Source organism: Microplitis mediator, chromosome 1 (assembly GCF_029852145.1).
Source record: "Microplitis mediator isolate UGA2020A chromosome 1, iyMicMedi2.1, whole genome shotgun sequence".
NCBI lineage: Eukaryota > Metazoa > Arthropoda > Insecta > Hymenoptera > Braconidae > Microplitis > Microplitis mediator.
Window position 1 is genome coordinate 8625141 of NC_079969.1, and position 22879 is coordinate 8648019.

Genomic DNA, 22879 nt, shown 5'->3' on the forward strand with positions numbered 1-22879 from the left:
AAAATTCGAAAAATGACGTAGTCTTATTTCAAATTTAAAACCGCGCAGAAAATTTATGGACATTTCTATTGAAATATTGAAAGAATATTCGAAAAGTGACCTAGTTTTAATATTCATTTAGAATGTCCCCCAAAATTATGAACATTTTCATTGAAGTATTAAAGTAATCCTCGAAAAGTGACCAAGATTTACTATGCATTGAAAATGATGATACTGAAGTTAGCCGACGTTTTATAACTTTTGAATTTTTTTAAAAACGATAAATTATAAAAACAAAATATTTAAAAAAATCGCACCCATAGTTTTTTTAATTTCCTACATGTACACATTTTTAGATTAATTTTTTTTTGTAATTTATTTGTTGAAAAAAAAATCTGAAAATTGATAATTGTCTACTAACTTCAGGATCATTTTAAAATGCCACCCGAAACTATGAATATTTTCATAAAAATTTTTAAGGAAGACTTTAGAACTGACATAGTCCTAGTAATAACTTAAAATAGTGCCCGGAATTATCAAAATTTTCATAAAAATATTAAAGTAATATTCCCAAAGTGACATAGTCTTATTACAAATTCAAAATAACGCCCGAAATCATGGATAATTACCTTAAGAATTGATAATAATGAAAGAGAACTATGACATCTTACCATCAGCCTGAACCCCAACTCAGTGCTGCAAGAATGCTGTCCATCGGCTCACCAACTGGAACACAATCCGATACACTGTTCCTTGATTCGTTAAATTTCTTGTATCAGTAACTCCATTGTTACTGCAATGCACATATTTTTTGTGTATTCCCAACCAAAATTGTAGCGTCCACTGACATTTATCATTAAGTAACACTACTATCTATAAATTTGGAAAATAAAAGCCATGTAGCGGCTGTCAAAGTAGCATTAGAATATAAATTTATTCTAATCTTTTCGGTTATTACATAAATTTAGAAATATCTTTTACTTAATATACTCATTTATTTATATAAATTTCTCTTAAAATATTTTATGAAAACTCGTATGTTATTATAAAATCAATAGGTAAATTAATATAAACGTTGATAGTGAGTGGCTAAAAAATATAAAAGTTCAAAGAGGAAAGAGTAAAAATGGAAGATAAAATCAATAGGTAGAAATTGAAATACTTCCAATAAACTTGCTATGAATTTTAAAATAAATGAAAAAATTCATACAACGTTTCAAAGTATCAGCAATCTCAGAACCAATATGTATAAAATAAAACAGCTATTACACAAATAAATGATAAAAAGAAGCATACAAATTTCGTAATAAATAATATACATGTACGGTCAACTTTATATGAAGATTAATTAAACTTATTATCCATTACCTTAATCGTAAGTCATAAGAGAATAAATAACAAAAAAAATAAACAATTACCCTTTCGTCACTATCTCAGGATAAATATACTATATGTATATTTATGTACGCCTGTATATATTTATCATATTGTAAAAAAATTAATAACATAAATTGCAGTTAACCATCTGCGTATTATTTTCTATTGACTACGATACGACTCGATAATTTTTTTAATTTTCATTATTATCCTTTTAAAAGGATAAGTTTAAATTAAATTTTTATATCAATGGGAAGAAACACAATCTATAAAAAATTTAATTCTACAATTATTTATGTCGACTTTTTTTCTTATTAATTATTTTACCGAAATTTTTATAGTCTAATAATGAAAAAAAAAAAAAAAAATCAATATTTTTAAATCGACATAGTCTAGTAACATTATTTATGAAAATTCAATTTTTAAGATAAATAATGACTTTTTTTATACTTTTGTCGTTTAGATTATTAATTCATTAGCTTTTTAGTCTAATAATAAAAAAAAAAAAAATTTTATATTTTTAGATTAACATACTACTATCACATTATTATTATTCTTTGTATTTACGAAAAAGCTTCATACTGACAGAGAACCTGACTTATATCTTGTCAATTTTATTGTAATATACTAAGCCGAGCAGCTTATCTGGAGAATTATATCCTTTACAACAATTCACTTGCATTCCAAGCCAAGCGAATTCAAAACATCTATTTTCTGTTTATAAATTTCGGAATTAAAAAAATGATGAAATGGACAAATTCTTGGTTTAAGAGTTCAGCTCCATCATTTTTGAAGAAAGTCACAAAAAATCCTGAAGTATTATGCAAACAGTACTCTACTCTCTAATACTAAATAAATAAAAATTTGTCATATTTATAAAACAAGATAGTTCTGTCACATTTTTTTAAAAAGTCTAATTTTTTATATTCAAATTGATGTTTTTGTAATTTTTCTCTCGCGAATACTTGAATAGTTACTCCCCCAGTCTAGTTACGAAACAAAAAATTTTGTCATATTTTTTAATCAACATAGTCCTGCCACATTTTTTCAAAAACTCAAATTTTTTATATTTAAATTGATATTTTTATAATTCTTCTCTCGTGAATACTTGAATTGTCACTTCCCTTGTCTAGTTACAAAAAAAAAAATTTATCATATTTATAAAACAACATAGTACAACCACATTTTTTCTAAAAATTCAAATTTTTCATATTTAAATTGATATTTTTATAATTCTTCTCTCGTGAATACATGAATTGTCACTTCCCTTGTCTAGTTACAAAAAAAAAAATTTATCATATTTATAAAACAACATAGTCCAACCACAGTTTTTCAAAAAATTCAAATTTATCATATTTAAAATGATATTTTTATAATTTTTCTCTTGAGAATACTTAAATTATCATTTCCCCTGTCTAGCAACGAAAAAAAAAAAGTTTTATCATATTAATATATCCACATAGTTCAACCACATTTTAAATAAAAATTTAATTTCGTCTACAAGTAGGCATTTATAAATTTTCTTATGAATAATAACATTTATTGTCATAAAAAAAAGTATTTAACGATTAGAAACTGTGAGAATGTAACGTCAGTTTGAATAATGATTACTGTTATACATTTTTTTTAGTGGTTAATAACAATAATTAATGATTAATGGTAAGTTAAAAAATTTCGCAATCCACCCACACCTTTTCGATGATCGGGTTGGATATTATTGCAGCTGGTAACCCCTTTTATTAATAATCAATTAGTGCGGTACGTGTGGTAGATGATGGCGATGATGATGAGCCGCGTGAGGCAAGCATCCGTAACAGCAGCTTACGAATAAGATAGGCACGTCTTACTACTACAGAAAACCTACTGCGGCCACGGATATTAATTATCTGGGGCAAAGATGCTATACCTCACAATAGGGCTCTCTCACTCACTCACTTAAACTCTCTCACTCGCTCGCTCCCTCACTCACTCACTCAGTCACTGCAACCGACATTCAAACAACATCAAACATCACCATCAGACGCTCGGATTTTACTTTCGCTTTTTCTTATATTCGTTTCTTTATACAATATGTACACGAAAAAAAATTTAAAAAAAAAAACCATTATATGGCGAATTCGTTTAAATCTCCGTAAATACTAAATCTGAAGTAATAATAACTTTAATTATTTTTTTTTTTGGTATAATTTAGTAATTTTAGTAATGGCGAGAAACAAAATTTTGATTTTTTTTTACTCAACAAATTTTTTTTGAAAAATAGAAAATTTATTTGATTTTTATAAAAAAAAAATTCAATTTTAAAATTCGGTTAGAAAATAAAATTTTTTTGAAAATTTTGAATTTTTGCTAGCGAATAAAAAATACAAAATTTCCAATTAAAATTTTTGAAAAATTCTCTTAACATTTCGTAGCAAAAAAAATTACAATTATTAAATGGCCGGTAACCTTAGTTACAAAAAAGCTATTAATAAATGACAAAAGAAGTGAATGTTCATCAAAGACAGCGCATTTAAATAATCTAGCATACCTTATATTATTCTCCATAGCAATGATCTAAACGTCAGAATCCATTTTTTATGATCGTGTGAAGCGATAAATGCGCTTGACTTTAAAAAGATAATCTCTATTACTAATATTTCAGCATCGCCGGCCTCACTCCCCCCTTTCCCCACCACTTAGAGTACCACAGCAAACATCAACATGTCACGTCTCAAAGTGATTCGTGATCCGCGTGACAGAATTGTTATAACTTTTTATGATCAATCAATCGCCTAACCCATCCACCGGCGATGCATCATCTTGGCTATCCTACACACGGGGTAACATAATCGCTAACTATGAATGTGGGCCGACTATTTTATTCTATTACTATTACTAATACTAATACTAATATTACTATGATTATTACTTGTTCATCTTAAGCCATACTGTGGTTTTACCTTTTATAATTAACCTCGTGTGGTTTTTTAAAGAAAAATACTTTAAACCACATAAATACTATTTTTAAAATTTTATTAATTTATTTATTTGTTCAAATACGTCTAGAGTCTCATAGTTGATCGATAAAAAAAAATTAATATCAGATAAATTAATACTTCAAAAATACAATTAAAAATTTTTTTTAAATTTACCATTTTTAGATTCAGTATTATTTAATTGTATATAACTTCTAAAATATCACGTTTATCAATTCGCGGCAAAGGACCTTTTTTATAGAGCATAAAATTTCCTATAAAAAATGCTTTGAGCTTTGAATTAATTACTGATATTTAAGATGTTATAGTCGATTATTACAATTAATTTCAATTAAAACTAAAAAAAAATTTAATTAATTAGCTATAACATCTTAAATATCAGAGTTATCAATTCGCGGCTAAGGACCTTTTTTATAGAGCATTTTATTCTCTAGAAAAAAGGTCCTGATCCGCGAATTGATAACTCTGATATTTAAAAAGTTATCCTATAAATAATTTTAAATAGAATAAAAAATTAAAGTAATAGGTGTAAAAAATGACATAATTCAACAACTTTAAAAATATAATGGCAGAGACTAAAATTGACAGTTGAAAAATTAAAATTTTGAGTATTTAAATTACTAATAATTGATTACTTGATTCAATGACCATCTCAGCAATTGACTCATACAAAACATTAATCGTAATAGCTGGTTAAAAAAAATTAACAATATGTTCAAAATGACATAGTTGGATAACTTTTTCAAAACCAATACATTTAAAGTGTCATAATTGTATAACATAAAAAAACATAAATCGTCTAGTGTCATAATGATATAATTTATAAAAAACGATACGTCTAAACTGTCATAGCCTAACAATATAAAAACTAAAATAATAATTTATATGCGCTGACATAATTTATATATAAAAAATAATATAAACAAAAGAATCAGATCAATTTCTTGGGCCAGGGTCAAAACCCCTTCTTACTTACCGCAGATTAACTCTCCCTTCCCATCATCAGATACATCATTTGTGCTGAAAGAAACTATGAGTACTGGCCCCCGATCGGTCCCAAAATAACGAGTGGGGATTCTTACAAGACATTTTACTCGTCGGCGCATCCTCCCGTAGTTGTTTATAATACGCGATTACTTTCTCCAAAACGTTCGTCAACTATATAAACTCACCGACACGTTGTTTGAATCATGTTAGAGCTAATCGTGTCTCCGGATTGTTAACACACTTGAATTGGTTGTTAATTAGTAACAAACCCACGGAGTTCCATTAGTTCTATTTTAGTTAATATATTAATAGTTTATATTATTTTTTGTGGGTGATTTTACAATTAAATATGAATGTTATCAGTAGTTGGGCATTTTTAGCGACAATCGCTTGTGCTTTTGTTGCACCCGTTTTATCAGAAGGTAAATATAAAATTTTTTGTTTTTTAGTGACGTGTTTTATTTTTTAAGATTTTGAAAAAAAACTTTTTGAATCTAAAAAGAGTCCGCTTACAGTTTTTTTTTTTTTTTTTTTTAATAGTAATTTTTATAGATATTGACATTGATCAAGGCCAAGTAAAACCTGTTTAATCATTCAATAAATATATAAAAACGTGACTTACAATGGGGACAATAAAGTGATTTAAAGATAAAGATAAAGGTGTAAGGTCGTTACTGTAAAAATAGTCGCGGTATTAATTTAAATATTAACAAACTAAAAACACGCGAGTCGCGAGACTTTCACCTGTTTTATGATGAACAGTAGATGCACTGGGCACGAGTTTAAATAATGTAAGAAAGTGAGATGCTTTGTGGCGAAGTTTAAAATTTTTCCACGTTTATTTCTATTTCTGTTGCGAGATTATTTTATTACGGAGTAATTGTGTTGTTTGGATAATGACGGGCTTAAGCTATAAATGATGATGCGAATCAGTGAAAGTAGTAAGCACTAGTTTAACTAATATTACTTTTTATTTGCAGCACCATTGGGTGGCTATTTGCCTCCGTCCACGAGCTATGGAACTCCGAATTTGGGTGGAGGGATTGGGGGAGGTACTGGGGGTGGTCAAGGATTTGGAGGTAAACCAGCGGGTACTTATGGGCCACCACCAACGGGCTCAGGTGGAAATGCATTAGTACCGACGATCCAGTATGGTGCACCTTCGGGAGGTAACTCATTTGGTGGAGGTTCTGCTGGAGGAAATAGTTTTGGTGGACAAGCACCATCAAGCCAGTATGGAGCACCATCTGCTGGAGGCAACAGCTTCGGAGGTCAGGCACCATCAAGTCAGTACGGAGCACCATCTGCTGGGGGTAGTGGTTTTGGAAGCCAAGGATCTGGTGGATTCTCTTCTGGTGGATCATCATTTGGTGGGTCTGGTTCAAGACCTTCAACCCAATATGGAGCACCATCTGCTGGAGGTAGTGGTTTTGGAAGCCAAGGATCTGGTGGGTACTCGTCTGGTGGATCTGGTTCAAGACCTTCAACCCAATACGGAGCACCATCTGCTGGGGGCAGTGGTTTCGGAAGCCAAGGATCTGGTGGATACTCATCTGGTGGAAACGGTGGATACTCATCTGGTGGATCTGGTTCCAGGCCTTCAACCCAATACGGAGCACCATCTGCTGGGGGTAGTGGTTTCGGCAGCCAGGGATCTGGTGGACAATTCGGTGGATCTGGTTCAAGGCCTTCAACTCAATATGGAGCACCATCTGGTGGAAACGGTGGATACTCATCAGGTGGATCTGGTTCAAGACCTTCAACTCAATACGGAGCACCATCTGGCGGAAACGGTGGATTCTCCTCCGGTGGAAATGGTGGATACTCATCCGGTGGAAACGGTGGATACTCATCTGGCGGATCTGGTTCAAGACCTTCCACCCAATACGGAGCACCATCTGGTGGAAACGGTGGATACTCATCTGGTGGATCTGGTTCAAGACCTTCAACTCAATACGGTGCACCATCTGGTGGAAATGGTGGATTCTCATCCGGTGGAAACGGTGGATACCAATCTGGTGGATCTGGTTCAAGACCAACAACACAATACGGTGCACCATCTGGTGGAAACGGTGGATACTCATCTGGTGGATCTGGGTCAAGGCCTTCAACTCAATACGGTGCACCATCTGGTGGAAACAGTGGATTCTCATCTGGGGGAAGCGGTGGATACTCATCTGGTGGATCTGGTTCAAGGCCTTCAACCCAATACGGAGCACCATCCGGTGGAAACGGTGGATTCTCATCCGGTGGAAACGGTGGATACCAATCTGGTGGATCTGGTTCAAGACCGACAACACAATACGGAGCACCATCAAACAACGGATTCCAAGGTAACAGTGGTGGCAACGGGGGATACAGCAGCGGCCGGCCTTCATCGACCTACGGTGCACCTTCAACTGGATTCGGAAGTTCAGGATCAAATAGTTTCAGTGGTTCTTCAAGTGGCTTTGGTGGTTCTTCCAGTAGCTTCGGTGGTTCTTCCAGTAGCTTTGGTGGTTCTTCCAGGCCTTCATCATCTTACGGTGCTCCTTCAAGCTTTGGCGGGTAAGTTTCAACTCTTTTTCAATAGCAAAAAATTAAAAGAAATTAACTCAAACAGCAATAAAATTTAAAAAATATCTTAACTGTTATCAGACAAAGCGGGTTCGGCGGCGGCGCTCAATCTGGTGGATTCCAAGCCCCTTCCAGACCATCATCAAGCTACGGAGCGCCATCAGCTGGTGGACAACAGCAATACGCCAGCAATGGGGGTTATCAGTACTAATAATTGAACGTGATAACGTCGAGAATAAATCACGAGCCATGATTCTACTCAAATCAACCTCACCCACAAACCCACAAGATATGGTCGCCTACTCACTATCCTTCATGCGTAATCCACTTCTCGAGTCATCATCAAACAAAAATATCAAAATGACCATGTAATTTTATGTTATTATTCTTATACATTTATACATTTGTAAATTATATCAATTGACTCGAGTGTAAGAAAATATGGATCATCCATTTTTATTTATTTTGTAAAGAAGCTTTTTATACTAATAAAATTGCTATAAATAATATTGGCCTTTTTATTTCGGGGATGGGACGAAGAGAAGGAAGAAGAGCGGAAGTGAGGAATAGGGTGGGAGGGGGGGGCAAGAGCAGAGGGCAAGGGGAAAGAAGAAAATTGATAGAACGGAAAACGGATAAGGTTACTCGGGTGAGTGTGGGACGGTAACTGTGTTTAGTTTTAGAGTTTGACGAGCCGGACGGTCGATTTATCGATTGGACGTGCACGAATACCGGGGACACATGAATAAATAAGAGCTCTTTTCTATTTTATACCGTAATCTTCAGACTAAAAACGACAACAAAACCTACTCCAAATGTTAATCTATAATTTATGGCCTTCATTAAATATATATATTCATATATATTAGTTTTTTTTCATGTTCATTGATTGTAATCTTTAAGAAATTTATAGCGTTTAGGATTCTTTTATTTATCATGGACTACAATATTTTTGATTTTATTAATTATTCATAGTTGTAGGGCATAGAATTCCTTACAAATAAGGCCTGAATAAATGGTTATAATTTTTTAAAGCTGTAGTTAATAGATTATATTTCATCTCCAAATGAAATTTTAAAATAATTCAGTCAAGTGTCTGTAGCTTCTAAAATATCACTTTTATCAATTCGCGGCATAGGACCTTTTTTACAGAGCATTGAATTCTCTAAAAGAAAGTCCTCAGCCAAAAATTAGCAACTTCAATATTTAAATAATTATATAACCAATCAGTTACAAAAATTCTCTGACAAACGAAAAAATTTATTTGATCACCTGTAACTTCTAAAATATCACTCTTATCAATTCGCGGCATAGGACCTTTTTTACAGAGCATTGAATTCTCTGAAAGAAAGTCCTCAGTCAAAAAATAGCAGCTTTAATATTTAAATAATTATAACCAATCAATTATAAGAAATTCTCTGAAAAATGAAAAACGATCAAATGATCGCCTGTAACTGCAAAAATATCACTCTTATCAATTCGCGGTATAGGGCCTTTTTTTTTTCCACTAAATTTCCTGCAAAAAATCTTCACAAAAAAAAATCATGTCTCCATTACTTTACGAGTTACAGCTAAAAATCGTTAGACCTGTATCCTCTTGAAAACTTACCTGCCCAAAAACTTCTCTGTCTTAGAAAGTCAACATAAATACTTACAAAAAAAAAATAATCAATGTCTTTATTAAACTGACTATATATATAATAGAAAAAAAATATTAAAATTTTTTCCACACCATTTTATTTATTTTTTAAACATTTACAATTCTAATCATTCATTCTTAATTACACAGATTTTTTAAATATTTTATTAATTAAATATACATATAATGCCGTATTTTTTTTTACCTCATTTGTTTGTTATATTACAGCGCCTTTTATAATTAATGGAATACAGGTGGTTTATTTATTATTACAATTATCATTAAATTACTTTCATTAAACTTTTGTCCAGCCATACTTTACACCTCTACCTACCTCAATTATTTATATTTCTGTTCATATATTAATATACATAGATATGTGATATGTATATGCATACTTCTATATAAATGACATATATATCTGATATGTATACGTATATACTCCAACTTTCGCATCCAATACTACAGTAAATGCTAACAAAAGCATTTAATTTTTTTTTTTTTTTTTTTTTTTTTTTTTTTTTTTTATTTAAATTTTTTTAAATTTTTCTCTTTTTTCGATGAACATTATTGAAGCATTCTTACCTCATTACATTACATTTATAAATTAACCTTTTTTTTTTTTCATTAAAAATAAATTTTTTTTTTTTTTATTTGAAATTTAAATTTAAGTGGCAATACAATGATATGTATAAGTTTCCATTATTACATTGTTAATTCACACATGTAACTAGTGATATGTTTGTTAAATATATACGAGGGGTAAATTGAGACACTATAGAAATTTTTAGGGTAAAATGGGATTATTTATTTGAAAACGGCCATTGCATAATTAACAGAAATTTTTTTTTTATTGCACATGAGGGAAGTTGGTCAGGGTAAAAATTGTCATTTGAAAATGAATAGTTTTGAAAAAGATAAAATTTTTTTTTTATTTCGTTTCTGAACTTCATAAATTTTATTTAGTGTCTCAATTGACCCTTGTTTAATATATATATATATATATATATATATATATATATATATATAAATATATATATATAAAGCTTAAAATTACTACAGCACCAAAAAAAACATTTACACATTTTTTTTTCTCTTAATAATTTTCTAAAATTAATATTTTTTTTTTTTATTATTTAGATAAATAATGAATACTATTTATTATAAATATTTTTATATATATATACTTTGGGATTTACTGTCGCGCGTTAAAATATAATTCCAAGTCCTTAGCATTAAGATGAATAAAATACTTTTTTTTTAATTTTTTAACTTAAAAATTTAAGTTCTATTCTTTTAATTATAAATCATAATTTAATTAAACTTATTAATAATTACTATTGTTCTAAAAAATAACTATAAAAAGTTCATTAAACCTCATTATGTCTTAATATAATTGAAGTTACACAAATTAATACTTCCGGTTATTGAAATAATTCTTCCTTATTCGCGGAACTTCTAACGAAAAAAAAATTACAACAAAAAATTAACAATCTAGTAACAGCAGTATTAAAATCAACAGTCAAAACTTTCTCATACTTTAATAACAATAACGTCGTACACTTTTACAATCCCCCTCCCCCTCCCGTAACTTGCCATCAAGTTCTTTTCCCCTCAGCCCTCCCTCTTATAATTAAATTACATCCGCTCAGATAAATTATTTTATGCATTTATACCAACAATTTAACCCTCTATCAATTTCCCATAAACTCAATTTATTTATTTATTTAATTATTTATTTATTATTATTAATATATACCGTGAAGTAATGATTAAATAAAAGTAACAAGGATGAAGGTAACAACGATGACTTTACACTATTTTTATTAATTATTTTTAAATAATTTTACTATTTGGGAGTCTTGTCATTTTTTTTTTTTTTTTTTTAATTAAATTTTTCCATATTGTAAAACAGTTGCATATATATTTATACTTTCATTTATTTTTATATATATTTTTTTTTAATTATATACATAAATGCTCGTAAGGTACGCGTACACAAAGACTGATACCGGTCAGTCACATATATATATATTTTTTTTTTATTTATTATTGAATTTTTTTTTAACTATGTTGGCTTCATTTCTGCAACCTGCGGATTCGTTATACATTTATATATATATATATATATTTTTTTTTTCTTAATTAATCTTGTAATATACTATATGATAAACACAACTTAAATATATGCAGATTGATCTGTTTATTATTATTGCTATTATTATTACTATTATTATTAATTTTTTATTGTATTTTGTGCTGGACAAACGATAATATATTTTATTTTATCCGTGCAAAGCAATTGGATAACGGGAAGAACGATTGATTGCGATACGAAAGCTTCCAATTTATTATTCATTTTTATTTAAATCTAGTTACTAAAACACGTTTGTCGTTATCGTACGGTGATATTGGCATTACATTTGAAAAAAATCAGATATCAGTTGGATTTTAAATCTAGATCTGATGAATTTTTAACTTAATTTGAGCAAAGACATTTTTAAAGTGGCTGAAAGATTATTAGATCTGAAATTGGAGAAAAACTAAAAATAATTCGATCTGACATCTAATTAATTGGATCTGAATTTTCGATCTAATTCGAATTTTAAGTAAATAATAGATAATTTTAGTAAAAAGACAATACTGGGCTTGAAAAAAATAATTTGATCTGAAAATTAATATTAGATCTTGACACTAGATCTAATTAAAGATCAGTAAGTAAAAATATATTTATGTAATTCAAATAGATCTGATGCACAGTTTAATTTAATTAGATCTAAACTACGATCCAATTTAATTAGATCTAAACTACGATCCAATTTCATTAAATGAATTTTAAAATAACAATAAATTTTCTTTAAAAAATTTAATTAGATCTAAAACTTAATTAATTAGATCTAGATATCAGATCTAATTCCATTAAATCAAATCTATTAAAGATGTTCTTTAATCCAATGAAATTCAATCAGATGTAAAATTTAATATCAGATATAAATTTCATTTTATAAAACCAACATTTCAGATCCATTAAAAATTAATCAGATCTAATCTTTTCCAAAACAAATTTTTCAAACTTTTCTGTCTCTACCCTTTTAAAAAACTTTACCATCCAATTAGATCCAACCACAATCTGATTTTTTCTACTGTCATAATTAGATCATCTGACATTTACACCAAAGTCATCTAATAAAACTAATATATATACAATAATAATAGTAATAATAATAATAACAGTATATCAATATTTCGTGTCTTTGTGTAATAAATATATTTCCATATATTTATATATATATATATATATTTTTTTTTTTTATAATTATATAATATATAGTAATTACTTAAATATATATCTCAAAAAATAAAACAACTAGGCCTAAAAGGTAATGCGGTGTTCCTAACAAATTACATACGTCAGAGAGTCATCCCAAAATGGCGACCGTAACGTCGCGAGAAATGGATCCCAGTCCCGATTGTACAACTGAAGCCAGCCCTACCCTTTTTTGCTGATACAAGCCGACTTCAGTTGATACACTCACGACTGGCGACATCTCTAACCGTACATTGAAACTAAAAAATGTTTTTAACCTCATAAACTCAGATAATTATTAAACAAAATGACTTATATATTAATTAATAACTTAATGAACAACCGCATCACCAAAGTTATTGTTGGTCACAGCTTGTGATCATGGAACCAATGATAGACATAACCTAGAAGGCAGTATTCGACTGCAGCTGACGTATATTAGCATTGTGTGGAACAGTATGACCAATAGCAGCACCACCCCCACCTCCGGTGGAACTGCTACCAATGCTGCCAACAGCAGAATTCAAAAGCCCATGAGATTCTGGTTCCATGTCATAGTCCGGCTCGAGTGCTGGATTAACTCGGCCGTTAGATTCATCTTTGCTGCCATATAATTTACCCGTACCGGCAGCCAGAACTGCCATTTGTTCACCTTCGGCAGGATCTGGCCCGACGCGTTCAACGTCTTCGGGAATGTTAACTACGCAGCGGAATACGTCATAACCGGGTGCTAATCGCCCAGTTAAAAATACGTATTGTGTTCCCCAGGAAACACCGATAAGTGTTATTAATGATATCAACATGGCCATTGTGCGGAATGGAAACATCTGGACCTGGTTCACTGGATCGTAGCCTGGATAGTGGATCAAAGCTGGCAGACCTAGCATTGCTTCACCCCCGGTTAAACGTACTAGAAAGGCTATTATGTAGGCTGATAGACTGCCGTAGGTGTTGCAGTAGTCTTTAAAATGGACTACCATCAACAATTGGGGGAAGAGGATTACGTAGACCAAGTCTGAGCACATTGACCACAGACCGTAGATTGATGGTATCGTTAATGCCATTATGGTGCTAAGTACGCCAACAATTGCTATTCCGACTCTCATTACCCAGATTATTTCCATTTCTGATGCCTGGTTTTTGGGAACAAGCTATTGTAGTTCCAGGGATCATTAAACCCCTATTGGGACAAGATGGACCGCCATAGAAGTTATTGTCAATTTTTTTAAGATTCCGGCTTAATTATTGAATTTACATGAAAATTGACAGATACCTTTTTTGAAGACAATTCAATTTGGAACAAAATTGTACTCATTGTTTTTTGTCGTAAGTAGAATAGTTGAGCCATAATTTCAATTTAAAGTTTTATGAAATTTTAATGTGATAATTGCTGTGCAAATTTTGATATAGATTACTTCAAATACATATTCCGGATAAAGTTATGGACTTATGAAAAAATTTATAAGGACTATTTTTGTAAAGAATTAAATTTTCTATAAAATTGTTCATATGCATTTTTTATGTATCTTTGATATTTTAAGCGGAATTGAAATTCAAAAATTTATAATCAATAATTCTGCATGTCGCGATTAGTAAATAGTTGAAATACCGAATTATTGACTCGAAAAGTATCAAGAGCAGAGTGGCGCAGTGGAAGCGTGCTGGGCCCATAACCCAGAGGTCCGTGGATCGAAACCACGCTCTGCTAACAATTATTTTTTTCGATGAAATAAAAAAAAATGGTAAGCTCAGAACGACTTTTTTTTAATTGCCGACAATAAAAATGAATAATTTAATATTTTTTTGACCCAATGCCCTTGGCTTAAGACGGTCCATCTCACCCCGATGGTAAAATCAATATATATAAAATAACTTACCCGTTGACGGAATATCAGCTTGTAAACATTGCGTGCGAACATGGAACTGGCTGACAAAATACTGCTGTCAGCTGATGACATGACGGCAGCTGATACGGCGCCCAATCCAAAGAATGAGACGAAATCGGGGGTCAGATACTGCAGTACCATGGGTAAGATCATGCTGGTTTCTCCAGGGCCCAGTGGATACGGACCGCGATAGGCAGTTTCGTTCCATGCTGAAGAAGTGAAAATAACCCCAAGCTTTATTGATGATACTGGAGCTTAAATTAGTTACGGATGCGTTGGTGTGTTTACGTTAGCTATTGAGCCGCATTAACTGCGCACCCTTACATGAAGACGGTAAAAAACATTCAAACACATGTCGGAATCCCACGGTATTGTATTCAAAGCCGTCACCCCCTTTAGCAAAAGTACGACCCCTAGGCTGAAAGTTTTAGCCTCCAAAGTACCCGTGGGTTGTTGAATCCCAGTGTCTATCTTTGTCTTATCAACATTGTAAACCACCAGCCTTACCAAATGTCAAGTAGCCTGCGCCGTATCGAGTTTTTTTTAGCGTGGGCTGGTTATGTTGGTTTTGGGGTGGCTAAGAGGGGAAAATAAATTCCGTTTCTCTCTGGCACAAACGGGAACTAATTTAATCCCCTAAGGCTACGTGGGACTGTTGAAGCGAGACAAAAACCCACTTTTACTACCCCCTACCCCCTTTGTCATTTGATAAAATACATAAATGTTTAACGGAATTGTTTTTTAATAATCTCGAAAAAACATGGCTACAAAATTGGCTGTTGGAAAATTTACTTTTCATTTAAATTCCACGGAAACTTTTGAGTTTATAAAGAAACTTCTGAAGACTTTTTTGTAGCGAATTTAATTTACTACAAAATCATTCATTACCATTTTTATTGTATTTTTGATAGTTTAGCCATAATATCAATTTAAAGTCCGAGAACATAAAAATTTCCCATGAACTATAAAACGTTTCGATTATTTACTTCAAATTAAAATTCTATCGAAACTATTGAAGTTATCGAAGAATCGATTGGATCCTTTTTTGTAGGCAGTTAAATTTTGCATAAAATCGATCCTTTGCAACTTTTACGTATCTCTAATAGTTTAGTCATAATTTTGATTTAAAAGTAAACGATATCATCGAACGGTAAAAAAACCATCAGCTGATTAAAAAAAAAATACTTACGGGTTCCTTTGGCAATGGCGCCAATTATGACAGGTGGTATTGCCATAAGAATGCAACCAGCTGCAGCAACATAACTCAGCAATTGCGCCCGTCCCGCTGTCTTGGAGGACAAGACCCGTTGGAAATAAACTTGCCAAGGAATGCCTCCGAAAATAAGAAGCAACCCGTAGTCAAGATACGACCAGTACTCTTCAGAAGGGATTTTGCCAATCCAATCTACTTCCAAAGAATCGAGTGGCTGTACCAGGGGATTCATCCACGCAAAGGGAATACACATCCACTGTTAACAAAAACCAGGAAACTCTTTTATGAAGCTAAAAGTTATTGAAGGGAAGTTTGTGGGTTTTCTTTAGGGGAACACATGCTCATTTACGGATCATTATCCACAAATTCTTACGGTTTCCTATGGAATTATAAGCTGGATAATCTCTGGCTCAATGACGCAATGTCCCATTCGATTGATTTTATTCTTTGGTTAGCGTAATATATATGTAAAATTGATATTTTAATAAATTACCAGTCCAATGAAGATGCAGAAAAGCTGAATTACATCTGTGTATGCCACAGCATAAAGCCCGCCGAATAGTGTGTAAAATACAGCGATGCATGCGCTAAATATTATCGAGTGACTGTGTTCCATGTCAATGATGACGGCTATAGTGGCGCCCAATGCGGCGAGAATTCCAGCCGCCCAGAACACTTCACCACAAAGAGCTGGTAAAAATAGTAATCCACCCATTCGTTCGCCAAAGGCATCTTGAAGTGGATCTAACATCGTGATGTACCCCTGCTGTCGCATTTTATTAGCAAAGAAAATTCCACCTGTAAAATATTAAAGGTTACTTTTATAAACCGGGCGCTTGCCCAATCGGCATCGGGTGGCTGTATTGATTTGCCGATGGTAATTACCGAAAACAAGACTAAGAGCGTAGCCGAAGGGCGCTTGACACCAAACCAAGCCCCTGGTATAAACCATTTCCGCAGTTCCATTGATGTAACCTCCGCCGACCCATGTTGCTGTCATGGTAAATATGCCGACGAAGAGGCCGATCGATCGGCCAGCAAGCATAACTTCTTCTTCGGAATCATTTCCAGCTTCCTTCTTACGGGCTGCCCATATTCCGACGCCCAAAATTAGGACGTAGAATAGACCAATTGATACAACACCGGCTACGTTAATCATCTTGGGTTGTGATAAATCAATGGGTGTTAATTCAAAATCACGGTATCGTAGGTCCGAGAGGTTTGCGACACGATTTGGTGCGTTTGGAAACCTTTAATTAAAAAATTTGTTAGTGGGTATGTAGGGGCTGCATTTTTCGGGATGATCAAGGGAACGGGGTTGAGTTTAGTTACCTCGTAAGACCCCGTGGGGTACAGTCACGCAACAGCGGGGGACAACCTCACACCGACGAAGGTGGCATATGGTCCAGCATGCGGTCCTTCAAGATGACAGCGGGTGATGCGCCAGCAGATGAAGATGCAACCGGCGGACTCAAATTATTCGGGGGACAGCAGTCACCCCACCGTAGCGAGGTCTTCTGGGAGGGGCTATTCCTTGTCCTAAACGCGAGGCCGCCCATGGGCGCTGATGGCCATTGATTTTCGCCCAACTTATTGGACCCGCTTCTACCGCGACTCGACGATTTATTTATTATTTTATTTGATAAACTTACTGACAACAACCTGGTTCTCTGTCAACAATTCATTAATCTAATAAGACCTAATCAATCTAATTTGGTAAAACGTCTTCACAGACAGGAATAAACCGTCGGATGATTGATCACCGAATCAGGCTCTAAGGATTCTCAAGACCCTGACTAAGGAAACGGGGTAAAAATTAATAGATTTACTTACTTGTCAACCAGGTAGCGACAAAATTTTTTTGATCACGAAGCCGCGACGACCATAGACATCACAATCACCAATCAGATCCTACTTTTTTTTCGACATTTTAACGCTTCTTTCATCTCACAAATAATAAACTTAGAGTTTATTTTACTTTTCGCACAATTTTTAACAACGTTATTGTAACTTATTTCAACATAAATTTGAATATTTTGAATCCGTGATCATCGCCGGTCGTCGGAGCGACGTGATTTTTAGATGACTAACGTCGCGGCGACCTCCCCGCACTGAAGGCACTTGATGTTACGTAGGTACGAAATCTAGCTGATCCTACTCCTACGTATAGTGGCTCCTCTTCCACGGTATGATAGGGGAAAATACCTTGGACAGGGGTACTATCGATTTTGTGATGCTCCCCACTCAAGACGACTGATAACTTTACCCCTACGGCATCATCCCCACTTCTAATTCAACTCCACGGTTGTGACGTCACTAGCTCGGGGGTGCGTCCTCGATAGTTATCCCCTCTCTGGAGGTCGTCCAGGACCTGGACAAAACAGTTGAACGTAGGCGTGGACTCGAGACGGTTTTTATCTTTTTGTAAAGGGGTTAGCGTTTGCGCGGACCGTTTTGTAACTCATTCCAAGGTAACGATGGATTGCTATTGTTTAACGATTGTGCTGACGACTGGGGAGCTTCTTTGATACTAATGATAACTAAAAGCCCTTTATCAAACGTTGCAAAACGATTTATTGGAATTTTAGTACTGGTTCTTTCATTATTCACCATTTGTCTGGTTTTAAGATACAACATAAGAAATGTTACAGCTTTTAGTAAAAAAAAACGGGTTTTTCGGGAACTTTCTTCTGGTACTCGCGTAAAGAGACTGCGTAATGGTTGAAATAATTATAGTCAATCTTTCAATTGCTCAGATGATTAAAAATAATGACGTTTTTCTAGATTCATTTTCGGAAATTAGACCCTCTGGTATTGACACATGACTTTTAAGGCTTTTATTAGTTTCACTCAGAATTTCGTGGGTTTCATGCTACATATTCACCTGAGATTTCAATTACCAGAACGTGCCATTTGATCAATAACCACCAAATATGTCCTACTTTCAATAAAGCCTTATTTCTGAGATGAAATTTTCGAAATTAGAGCTTTAGTTACTGACCTATATCTTTTAAAGCTTCCAACATTTGGGTTCAGATATTAATAATCTTTTAAATTGAATATTTTACACGAACTTCAAGCACCAAAACGTGTCATAGGGTCAGTAAACACTAAAGCTATATTACTATTAATAAAGCGCCTTCTCTAATATCGAATTTACAAAATTAGGGCTTTAGATATCGATCTACAGTTTTTGAAGCTTTAATTATTTGGAACCGGGCTTTTAGGACTTTCAACCTACACTGTCATTTGAAATTTTCACCACCAAAACATGTCACCCGATCAATAAACACTCAAATTATCGTGCTTTCAATAAAGCGCCTTTTCTAAAATCGAATTTCCGAAATTAGGACTTTAGATATCGATCTACAGTTTTTGAAGCTTTAATTATTTGGAACCAGGCTTTTGAGGTTTTAATCTACACTGTGACCTGAAATTTTCAGCACCAAAATATGTCATAGGGCCAATAAACAATAAAGTTATCTTACTATTAATAAAAGCGCGTTTTCCAAAGATCTAATTTCCGAAATTAGGACTTTAGATATTGATCTGTAGTTTTTAAGGCTTCAATTATTTGGAACCGGTCTTTTTAGGCTATCAACCTACACTATTACCGGAAATTTGAAAGACTATAACGAGTCATTCGGTCAATAAACATTAAAGTTATTCTAATTTTAACAAAGTGCCTTTTCTAAGAACGAGTTTCCGAAATTAGGGAATTAGGTATTGATTCATAACTTTTAGAGCTTCTAATATTAAAGCTAAAATTTACGTGAGCTTTTAACCTGTCCTAACTACTAAAACTTTAAGCCCAGTAATTTGATCGTTACATACAAAAAAAACTCCCCACCAATGAAGAGTAAAAAAAATATTTTCTTTCAATTATGGACAAAAAACAGCAAATAATTAAAAATGAAAGTCAATATGTTGTCTATAATAATTTCCAGTGTCAAGAAGTCAAGTTCACTTGTACGTGAACTGAAAAATAATTATTGACACGTGTCAGGTGAAGTGCCCTACACAATAACAACAACCATAATCATAAAATCCGGCACGTGCGTATCAAGATACCGTAGTTAGTTTTTTTATTCTTCTTCTTTGATGCGTGTTGGATCGTTTGCGTGCTTACTGAGTGACCCACAGCCAAGAGGGTCGTGTCCTCACCGATAACACAATGTCACTACACTATTTACTCTTAATGTAAATTATGTTTTCTTAAGAATAATAGAAAAAAAAAAATTATTAAATATTAATGGGCAAATAAAAATTTATTTTTAACTGTTTCGAAGAGTTTATTTTCTTAATAATCATATAGTAGTTATATTTTTTTTTGTAGATTTAAAAAATAAAAATTTTAATTGTAATTTGGATGCTTTATCCAACATGGAAGACAGCCTTGACCAGCTCCACCGATACTTATTTCACATTTTCTTGCTTCCTGTAATTTAAATAAATTATTTATTTTAATTTTGTTAAATAAATCTTCAATTTTAAATACAGGCTTGTGAGTACTCATTCTACAGGAAATCACGTTCTGTGTACAAAAAATAATTTTATTTATAATAAAAAAAAATTTTACTCTGATTACTATTCAATGTCAGCAAATATAGAACGTGTACTAAGACACTATTGATATTTATTTTAAATATTTATCTATCTCACAAACTTATATAATACTTTATCATATCAAGGACGCCATGCAACAGAACTGATATCAATAAAATAAAAATAATTGATAACCTGTATAATTATCTCATAATTACGCATGTATTTCTTCATCACGTAAAATTAGGATAAGAATAAACATTTTTCCATTCAACTACTCACGATTTCCCGTAGAATGAGTACTCACATCCCTATATTTGAAATAAAAATTTTTTCATAGTAAATTTTTTTTTTTTTTTTGACTAAAAATTTTCGATTTCAAATACCACCTTGTGGGTACTCATTTTACAGGAAATTGTTTTCCCTACAAGACCCTAATGTTTAAACACCCGATTTTAATCATTACAGCCGACATATATTGAATATATTTAATATCGATTATTGACTAACTAATTATTAATCCATACCGTATTGTATTTATATCCTGATGGACAGTCCTTGACAGTAGGATGACCATCGGCACATGAAACATATTTAGTACAATCAAGTCTATATGTTTGATTTCCCTGGTCGTCTCTAGGGCACGCAGAGACTTGACAATCTGGATGACGGCTATGATCTTCTTCGTCTTGCGCATAAACAATCGCAATCACATAAATACATGTCACTATTAATAGCTTCATTTTTATAAATTTCAATCCTAAAAATAAAATATTTAAATGAATATTTCGTATTTTTTTTTATTTATTTAAAATAATTAAAATTACGTACAGAAATGACTCGTTCAAGTCCACTGAATGACTAGATAACAGGGAAATCTGTTTTATATACAAAAATAATAATAATAATGATAGTAAATATAAATAAATAATTGCGTTATCTATTTTACAGAGATTTGAAATTTAAAAAAAAAATTAAACCACTGATAATATGTAATAATCTATATTTAAATATCTTATCACTATTTTATTTATTTGTTTTGCAAATTTTATTTACACCGGAAGGAATTCATAAACTTTAATTACTTAAATTATTTGCTCAGTAATTGCTTTTTTTTTTTTTACAAATAATTAAAGCACGACTTAGTACAAAAAAATAAAAAATTTAGTCGCGATATCTTATTATTTAAATTCTGGTTTAAACATCAAATAAATGACAAAAATAGATTCTAATGATTTTATAGAAAATTTAATTCTTGACAAATTTTTTTATGTCTATTTTCAATGTATCCGTTATATTTTAGCCGCAATTTAAATCTATAGCTCGTAGTTTATAAATTTGAGTAAAAAAATACAAGTATGAAAACTATTTTGTCTTCAAATTAAATTTATGGCTAAACTACCATAGATACAAAAAAAAAATAATGAATAAAATTTTTTAGGAAATTTCATAATATGCAAATTTGGTCTCATACATTTTTATCGTAACTCGCATAGTTTAATCGCAATTTGAATCTGTAGTTCGTAGTTGATAAATTTGAGTAAAAAAATACAAGTATGAAAACTATTTTGTCTTCAAATTAAATTTATGGCTAAACTATCATAGATACAAAAAAAAATAATGAATAAAATTTTTTAGGAAATTTAATGACATACAAATTTGATCCTACACATATTTGCCGTATCTGTAATAGTTTCGTTATAGTAATAATTTCAAGTACTCAAGATTTAAATTGAATAAGTTAAAACATTTCATAAAATTTATTCATCTGTGAATTGATATTCCAGCTAAACTGTCACAGTTACAATAAAAATACATTAAAACAATTTTATTCAAAATTAAATTTCCTTAAAAAAATGTCTGGTTGACTTTTTACTAAAAATCAATATATCCAAAGCAATTTTAAGTTTTAATAAAAATTCCATCTATCCAATTAAAAGTTAAAAATTAAATATCGAAATTTCGCTTAATCTAGGATCTAATTTCGTAAATTCAGATTACATTATCAATATAATTATCGATATCTCTAGTATTGTCTTCCAAGGCCGCGTAATTTTTTTGAAAAATCAAAATTTTTAACTCTCACGTTAATAATTTTTCTTATCAACAAGATTTATGTAGACATGAATAAAATATCGGACAGATCATCGTAGATCTAAATAATTTTTTTTTTTTTAGTAAAGTACAAAAATAAAAAAAAACACACTCATTATTTTTAAAAATTGCAAGTGAAAATATTCACGTCATTGATCTTTATTAAATAAGAAACACCAACGTCATGTCCTCGAAATACTTAGTGATCAATTTAGGTCAAGTTTTTACTGACACTTGACCTTTTTCACTTGTAAACTTACTATCTTGATTTTCTTTTTATACTTTTCCTCTGCCATTAATCTATAACTTTTAACTTTTAAC

General features: G+C 31.9%; 3 protein-coding genes and 1 non-coding gene across 6 annotated transcripts in view; 2 read left to right on the forward strand and 2 right to left on the reverse strand.

Moving 5' to 3' along the window:
- Nucleotides 1-5241: 5241 nt before the first annotated feature.
- Nucleotides 5242-8381, forward strand: LOC130663718 (loricrin-like). Of its 2 annotated transcripts, XM_057463142.1 has the most exons (4): nucleotides 5242-5740; nucleotides 6299-7120; nucleotides 7214-7865; nucleotides 7956-8381. In XM_057463142.1, exons 1-4 carry the CDS (start codon nucleotides 5668-5670, stop codon nucleotides 8083-8085), a joined length of 1677 nt encoding a protein of 558 aa, XP_057319125.1. In that variant the 5' UTR covers nucleotides 5242-5667; the 3' UTR covers nucleotides 8086-8381. The 2 variants fall into 2 exon arrangements, with proteins under 2 accessions (XP_057319125.1, XP_057319119.1); XM_057463136.1 differs by having other exon boundaries at nucleotides 5243-5740; nucleotides 6299-7865.
- Nucleotides 8382-10664: 2283 nt separating this feature from the next.
- Nucleotides 10665-18088, reverse strand: LOC130663708 (high-affinity choline transporter 1). The gene is made up of 7 exons (XM_057463124.1): nucleotides 17753-18088; nucleotides 17252-17589; nucleotides 16805-17169; nucleotides 16413-16717; nucleotides 15896-16175; nucleotides 14698-14915; nucleotides 10665-13953 (listed from the first exon to the last, which is right to left on the reverse strand). The coding sequence occupies exons 3-7, from the start codon at nucleotides 17076-17078 to the stop codon at nucleotides 13225-13227; spliced, it is 1806 nt and encodes a 601-aa protein (XP_057319107.1). The 5' UTR covers nucleotides 17079-17169; nucleotides 17252-17589; nucleotides 17753-18088; the 3' UTR covers nucleotides 10665-13224.
- Nucleotides 14457-14528, forward strand: Trnam-cau (transfer RNA methionine (anticodon CAU)). Its single transcript has one exon. It is a non-coding gene; the product is annotated as a tRNA-Met (tRNA).
- Nucleotides 18089-20186: 2098 nt separating the features above from the next.
- The window catches only part of LOC130667779 (uncharacterized), a 140564-nt gene continuing 137871 nt past the window's right edge, over nucleotides 20187-22879 (reverse strand). The window contains exons 1-3 of one of the 2 annotated variants that reach the window (XM_057469619.1): nucleotides 21296-21348; nucleotides 20992-21224; nucleotides 20187-20357 (exon numbers count right to left, since the gene is read on the reverse strand). In XM_057469619.1, the coding sequence (XP_057325602.1) occupies nucleotides 20274-20357; nucleotides 20992-21207 (300 nt within the window). In that variant the 5' untranslated portion in view covers nucleotides 21208-21224; nucleotides 21296-21348 and the 3' untranslated portion in view covers nucleotides 20187-20273. Of the gene's footprint in view, nucleotides 20358-20991; nucleotides 21225-21295; nucleotides 21349-22879 lie in introns of those variants that run through there. The other variant, XM_057469628.1, reaches the window with a different exon arrangement.